The 7,814-nt window shown below is 37.7% G+C and overlaps 1 protein-coding gene across 2 annotated transcripts; it reads right to left on the bottom strand.

Moving 5' to 3' along the window:
* Positions 1-702: 702 nt before the first annotated feature.
* On the bottom strand, positions 703-7,439 carry LOC144653719 (uncharacterized). Of its 2 annotated transcripts, none has more exons than XM_078513788.1 (6): positions 7,157-7,439; positions 6,052-6,100; positions 5,048-5,092; positions 3,720-3,935; positions 2,965-3,143; positions 703-1,989 (listed from the first exon to the last, which is right to left on the bottom strand). In XM_078513788.1, the coding sequence occupies exons 1-6, from the start codon at positions 7,322-7,324 to the stop codon at positions 1,822-1,824; spliced, it is 825 nt and encodes a 274-aa protein (XP_078369914.1). In that variant the 5' UTR covers positions 7,325-7,439; the 3' UTR covers positions 703-1,821. The 2 variants fall into 2 exon arrangements, with proteins under 2 accessions (XP_078369914.1, XP_078369913.1); XM_078513787.1 differs by lacking the exon at positions 6,052-6,100 and adding an exon at positions 5,961-6,051 and having other exon boundaries at positions 7,157-7,438.
* Positions 7,440-7,814: the final 375 nt, after the last annotated feature.

Here is a 7,814-nt window from a genome sequence, read left to right as displayed (position 1 = left end):
ACATAATTTATTGACAAAAGTTCGTATAAGACATTGAAACCTCTCCTTAATGTAATCTAATGTAAATGTTAGTGCCAAAACACGACACCACATTTTATGACCAAACTAGAAGAAGTTTTTTATTAGAAAAAATAGAACGATGTACAATAATTTTAAGTATTTTGTTTTGAATAAATGTATAGCTCTTGCATTCATAAGTGATCAGCAACTGAGTCCAGAGTATGACCTCTACGGTAAAAAAAAAATAATGAACCAAGCAGTCAGAAGAATTTTAAGAGATGTTCTTGGAGTGAACATTCCAACTGGCTGGTTTCGTGGTGGCCTTATGATTAGTGTGCTGGACTCCAGATTGAGCGGTCTGGTTTCGAGCCCTGGCCTGCAGAGTAACTATGTTCTGTTCTTGGACAAGACACTTTACTCTCACGGTGCCTCTCTGCCCAGATGTTTTAATGGGTACTGGTGAATGTAATGCTTGGGGTAACCCTGCCATGGACTACGATCGCATCCAGGGAGGAGTAGAAATACTCCTAAAATTAATGCTTCATGTTACCTAAACCAGTCTAATCTCTGGTGTGATGGGCTACAAGGCTCAAACAGACTTAACCATTTTTAATGTGATTGAACCCTCCCAACAGGGGCCACCTCCTAATAATATGCAGGTATTTTTGCCCCCTCCTTTAAAAAGTAACAAAAGGCAAGACGTTAAAAAAATTATTTAATAGTTATAGTCATTCAAAAAACTTTTCAATAATAATTATAGTCATTCAATAGTGGTCATACAGTAAAAACCCGTGTGTAAGAACCTAGGGATTTAAGAACCTTCTGGCAGAAATTTGCTTTTTTAATACCCCAAAATAATAAGAACCTGTTTAGCCAAACAAATCCCAACAGGTTCTTATATGTGGGGTTTAATTTTTTTAATGTATCATTAATAAAATAATGTTGTTGGACTTTTGGACATTAATAATATTTATAATGAAGAACAGACCCGATTTTATACTATTTTCTGATAATAAACAACAATAATGTCTACTCTGTAGAAATTAAGATCCTACTCAGCCTAAACTGTCAATAAGTACCCCATAATACAAGAACCTGTTTTGCCAAACTCTGAAAAAAGTAGGTTCTTACACGTGTGTTTTTACTGTACCATCATAACAGCATAATGATACATTTTTGCTGATACTACTTTTGGAAAACAGGTGAAATTTGAAAGCTGGTTACCAAAAAAAATCAAATTGCTTTTTTGCATCTTCAACATGATAACAGCAATGTCACCTTCATGTAGGTAATTTAAATTTTGCACTACTTCACTGTACACAAAACCAGATTACTCTCACTGGTTTAAAATCATAAAAATAAGTATTGAAACTATCAACTAAAGCCAATTTAAAAATATACTAATTATATTAAAAATATAGGCAATGATTTGCTAATAAAAATATAACTACAGCTGTGGTTGAACATTTCATTTGATTCATATATTAATTAGGTCATTGGAATAATGACCAGTCGTGTTAAATTTTGTTTTTTCAAATCGGTTTGTAAATCAAACAAGGATCCAATAACCAAACTCAATTTATTGGGCACACATGCATAATGTGAATCATCTGCCTTGATGAATGAAGCCAAATTTTTAATGCTAGACTACACATGAAGCCTGGCCTCAGATGAGCCGGGTGGAAACAAGCTTGTGACAAGAGCTATCTGCAGTTTTCTTGATGTGTACATTACACATGCATAATGGTTGATTACTGGTAATCAAGAGTAGCCCATATGCCAATTAAAGCTTGATTTATACAATTAAGAAGACCCTCCGCCCTATACACATCCACAGGTGTAAGGATCTCTGTAATGATATCTTAATGAACATTTCACGTCCAGATTCTTGCAGATACAGCCACATTCTTCATCGCTCCATATCATATTTGGATTGCTGCACTCTTTTGATCCTGTTTTACAAACACAGTCACATTTTCTGGGGTCATACTGTAGAACAAAGAAATAACAATGTTTACTGTTAATAACATGTACACCAGTTCAGTTCAGCCATCAAAACAAGCTGTAAAGTTACGAATTTTGGTCATCGCTTCTGCATGCATTGCATGCCATTTAGTGTTAACGGTAAACAACCTTAAAAACTTGCCCTTGGGTGTTGACAACAGGCTGAAAGAAATTCTCTTGTTATAACCTGTAATATTATCCTGTGTGGATCAGGGATCAATGTAGTGTGCAAAATATATGATACAGTGTAAATGGAATTTAACATAGTTAACGATGAAGAGCAAGAGTCCTGTCAGGTGTGTTCACAGGAGTTTTTAAGGGTGTTCGCCACTCTTAGCATTTGTAGTGTTTTTCTTAGTGTCAGAATGTGTGTTTGTTGGAGAGTGGTATGGATTCTTGTCCAGCGGTATTTTATGTCAGTGCAAATAGGCCATTTTCAAAAATACCATAATACTCTGTTGCCCCTGCAAAATTTTGCATTAGCATTGTTTTGCTGACCCAAGAGAAATTGAAAACAATGTTTATGAAAAATTTTAGAGGGACGACGAGTATTATGGAGAGAGTATTATGGTATTTTTGAAATCAAAATGGCCTATTGCATGTGCCACCACATGTGCTTGCATTATGTTCTAGCGTGGCCTTGTGTTCATTATAGAGTAGCATTTTTCAGCGTTCCCGCTTGCCTTCCCCTGTAGCAGAGATTTGTGATGTGGAGTCATTAACAGTTTACTTCCACGTAGCTGTTTGGTTTCAGTGTGACGCGGTGCTATAGGTAGAGCCAGGAACAGGGGGGGGGGCTCATGAGGTTGCAGATTGGGCAGGTCAGTTGTGGATTCTACGTACGCCTTGGGGATGTGATTGTGGTCGCAGCCCCTGGGCCCCTTGGGCACCTATAACCTCCACTTGCAAAGTGAGCATAAAATATTATTATATTATTAATCAAGTTTTTTTGTAACTTACATGAAATTTTGCAGGGCAATTCATTTCATGTTGTCTGTATCCTGGATTGCATTCACATTCGCAGATATCTGGACGCCAATATTGTGTTATTGTATCACAAGAGTCGGGTGTTTTAATACACTGGCATTGACAGCCAGTATGCTCTTCCATCCATATTGACTTTTCCTCAGGCATGTAACCTAAAGACAAACATTCAGTTAACTCCATATAATAATGTTTAAACCACTGGTTTAAACAAAAAAATTCAACAATCTAGTACTAAACAACAAATAAAGTCAAAGGTCTCCTTGAGACTATGACTTTTTGGCATCAGGTGAATGAAATGGTTGTTATGTTAAAAGCATCAGAATTTGACGTACAGTACCGCCGGAAATCAAGTCCACATCGGCTGCAAGTTTTACGATGTATACATAACCACTATTGACTATTTAATCTTTTTTTTTAGCATGTCACGCAATACATTGTTAGTCACAAAATTTAGTGCCTAAGGTTATAAACAATGCTTTAGATAGATTACCTTTCAGAAACACCTGCGTTGAGTTTTGTGTTGTGAAAGAGTTGTACAGTACAAATTTGTGTTCTTATCTGCATTTGCAACTGCGTTGGGGTTGGTGCGTTTTTAATAAAACTACTTTTAATTGATTTTGATGTGAAACCAAGGAAAATAAAAATTAAATGAATCAGGTTTGCAAAAAAAAAAATTCAAAAAGAAAACAAATTTAAACTATTTAAACATTGAATGGAGATAAACATACCTCCACTTTGAGGGCGAATATGATAGTAATCCACTTTTTTCTTTTGTACGCCCGTTGGCTGGCACGCTAATAGGTTATTAGATGACGTGCAGCATCCCACACAGCGGTTTAGCCACGTACATTGTGGAAAATAAAATCCGTTACCGTACGCTGGGGTGGGAAGATGAACCAATGTTCGACCGAGATGGCAAAACCAAGATGTGTCTGAAGTATCAACTATTGGATGTAAAAAAAAACAAATACAGTAATCAATTAAAATTACATTTGGGTTCAATGGACATCATAAGGATTTTAAAATCTGAACTGTTAATCCCACAAATTAATTTATTCTTTTTTGCATATTCTAGACATAGGAAACAATTTTGGTATTCTTTAAGTACAGTGCTTCATTTCGGAAGCAAAGCACTTAAAAGTTTGCAGTGTCCCAGATAAACATGCTTATAGAGCTGAACTGTCGGAACTATCTGTTTTTAACTTTTTGATGTCAGTGATAATTTAGATGTGCTATCTTAAAAGCTTTATTTCTCCATTTGAACCTTAGGTTTAGTTTTGTTTGGGAAGATATTATATCAAACACTTGAGACAGTGTTGCATCACGTTTCCAAACAACATTGAACTTTGCTGAAAATACTCTGCTATTGAACATTAATATTTTCAACTCTCTTCTTGGAGTTTAGAAAATGTGATTTTTAAAAACACTCAAACTTGTGTTTGATGTATTACTTTAGTCTTTAACAAGATTATGTCAACATTCTATTTGTATTGTTTGCTTATTATATGGTTAGATTGATAGACTAGAGAATTGGCAGACACATTGAAGTCATGTCTGCCCAGCATATCCAACCGAACGTTCAGTAATCGAACCCAATAGAGCACCAATCGTTTGATTGGGTTCGGCAACTGAACATAATCGAATTCACAATAAAATTTGGTCAATTGAACAACATCAAACATTTGATTACCGAACAGTCGACAATTAAACAAAATCAAACGTTAGATTTCTTGACAATTGTACTCAGCGAAACATTTGATTATAAAACTCCAGTTTGTTTATATTGCGGACATTCTGTACGGTGCACCGTCCCCCTGATTAGTCCTGCATGATTTACTTATTAAGAGACGAATTCTAAACAAAATCGAATCGGATTGAGTTCGATTGGCTCAAAAATCAAACAGCAAAATAGATGTTCAATTTTGTTCGATAACCGAACCCAATGGACGATTGGGTTCGATTGATTTTAAGTTAAATTTTGTTCGGTTGGATACGCCAGGTGTCTGAAGACAATGCTGTTGAAGACATGCAATGTTTCTGGGACTGCTGTTATTACCTGCAGTTTCATGGCCAGATCCAGGTCGACCAGCTGGTTTCTGTCCTGTGAATTAATTTCAAAAGATTTTAATTTTAAATTAATATAATATTATTTACTTGATATAAATTTTTAATTAGCTCTCCCTGTAAGTACCCCCCACCCCGGGTTAGAGAGTAGCCAGACGCCCAGGGGGGGTACTCCGGGATCAAAGTGACGGGGATGATCGAATGGAGGCAAAACTCAGGACCCAAAAAAATCCCTGAGTCTTCCGACATTGCCCAAAAAAATCCCTGGACCAAAAAAAACGCCCAAAAAAATCCCTAGTCAAATTACCCCTAAATTGCCAAGGCCGCGCTAAGGCACTTTAGTTTGATTTTAATACCCAAAAAAGTCCCCTATTTAAATCAAGTCACCCAAAAAAATACCTGCCAAATTCTCCTACCCAAAAAAATCCCGGAATCGAAAATTTCGACCCCAAAAAAATCCTTCGCACATCCCCGTCACTTGGACCCCGGAGTACCCCCCCTGGGGCCAGACGTACGTACTTCTATAAAGTACAAGTAAAAGATGTCACAGGAATTTGCATATTACATACATAGTCAGATTACATAGTCTGCGGCACCATTATAATTTTGACAAGCAACACATCCCAAAAATTTGCAAAAGCACTATGTAAGTTGAAATTGTGACAGCTTCCCAAATTCTAACACTGACAGGGCCATAACTAGCAAGAGGCAAGACAAGGCACACAAGATTGATTTTTCTCAAGAAATACCTCATAAAAAGTCTCTGAAAGAGTTCCGAGCTTCTAGCTTTCAAAATTATCTCGAGGGCATTCCCCCTGGACCCCCTAGCAAGATCTTGATTAGTTTTGACAGTGTCAAAACCAATAACCTCAGTTTTTGTTTCCTCATCATTAGGTGTTAGTTACCTTTTACATGGCTGGGAAGACGTGGTAATTTAAAAACTTCATAAAATTTATCTGTTGAGTTGATTATCCTGAAGTCAAAATCCTTATTTACCTGCAACGCAAATAAAATTCATATACCTGAAGTAAAAATCCTTATTTACCTGCAACGTAAACAAAGTCGACATTGGTATTTGTATGGAATAATGTATATATTACGTTTTTGAGTATCAAGTGCCATTTTTGGTAAATCACCATTGTTGTGCCAGGCCTCAGGGTTTTTTTTAAAGCTTGGGGTCAGGGCTCAGGGGAAGGGGGTAGGAATTCTTCCATATAATCCTTTCTTTAAGGGCCGGTTTACATGGAAGGAGGGTGCCCCGGCTAACCGAGTTACCCGACTAGAAGGGATGAAACATAGCCTGCCTTTACATGCAGAATTCACAGCCCTTCTACCCGAGTTGAGACAGTGTCATTGAAGCGTGTCAAAGCGTAGGAAAACCATGTTGTAGCTTCAAATGATTGAAGAAAAATATGATTTTTTACTGAATAACCAAGGCTAGCCGTCTTCAAATTTATTTTACTTTGATGTGCAAGCTCTTAGAAATTTACTGCTTGAAATTCAACAGTCTTTGGCCATCAAATAGAAATTAAATTTGTTTCCTGAATTTGGATAATCATTCCTAAGAAAAATTCAAATTAATTAGCTGTTGCTCACAGAAATATTTTCCAGCCTACAGATAAAAGTAATTTTATCTAATTTTGGTCAAATAGCACTGTTTGGGTCCAGAATTATACATCAACAGAAAAAGTATTGGAAATTTACCTTCTTCTCTACTAGTCCCCGCCCCTGCCTAGGAAGGTATATACATGTACATTCATTCAGTGACCTTTATCACCTTTTGGTTGTCGCATATATATAGTTATGGTTGTCGTAATTAGTTCTTGCTAAATGTCACGTTGGGCCGGGTCGAGCAGTTAAGAGAGTCAAAAGAAGCCAAAAACGACTAATTAATCGCATATGTTTTTCATTTGTCATCATGCGGATCACGAATCGCACGTCTTGTTCTCGAAATCTATTGCGCACCGAAATTCCATTTGCACAATCGAAAACCAAGGCGACATTTTTTACGAAATGTGAGATTTAGCTGTGTGAAGTTTGCTTTAGTTGTCGTAACATAACAGTAAGAACCAACTGACTGTTAAAAAGACAAGTGATTTACCTTGACTGCTGGCGGGGCAGGAGTTGGCGAAGGCGTCGCTTTTTGTGGTCCGCGCAAAAATCGATCTTTAAGGCTATTTACACCAGAAGACGGCTTCTTTTTCTTCTTCTTCCCTGCTTCACATGAAAGCACAATCAGTACAAGTACCAAGAAACACCAAGCTTTCATGATTCCCAAATTTTTGCTGTCCAAAGTTTAGTTCCAGGATACTAATATGCGAAGTCTTCCTTGCACGCAGTTAAAAATCCTCTGGAAATTCAACACCGCAAATGCGGGCTTTTGAAGATGGCGGGTTAAGTTACCGGAAATGCGTCACAAAAAACAGTGGATTACCGGAAGCCTTCCAGATAATTCCCTGACAGCGTCACAGCTCTGGGCCTGCGGCCTGCTGTGTGGTAACGTGCTCTGCCGTGCTGTTTGATATGTTGCGTAATGCATTAGTCAATTGAAACCCCGGCCCCCCGACCCCCGGGACTTAGCGGGGATTTAACGCGTCCAAAGCCGGGATTTAACGCCCTTTTTACGGCGCGTTGGCCCCGGTGGGCGGTGGTTTTAACAAAATGTCAGTAGACCGGGATCATGACTAATACACCACACGAGTACTACGAGTAACATACGGGTAACATACGAGTAACACACGGAACATACGGGTACATAC

The sequence above is a fragment of the Oculina patagonica genome, chromosome 5 (assembly GCF_052425735.1).
Source record: "Oculina patagonica isolate OP01 chromosome 5, crgOcupat, whole genome shotgun sequence".
Lineage (NCBI taxonomy): Eukaryota > Metazoa > Cnidaria > Anthozoa > Scleractinia > Oculinidae > Oculina > Oculina patagonica.
The sequence above is the reverse complement of the archived record's forward strand: the minus strand, read 5'-3'. Positions and strand labels throughout refer to the sequence as shown.

Coding starts and splice junctions, on each gene's coding strand:
- LOC144653719 (XM_078513787.1), bottom strand. CDS start 7,324: ATGAAAGCTTGGTGTTTCTTGGTACTTGTACTGATTGTGCTTTCATGT. Junction 5,093..5,960: donor TCTTCCCAGCCATGTAAAAG/GTAACTAACACC, acceptor ATTAATTCACAG/GACAGAAACCAGCTGGTCGA. Junction 3,936..5,047: donor ATCTGGCCATGAAACTGCAG/GTAATAACAGCA, acceptor TACATCCAATAG/TTGATACTTCAGACACATCT.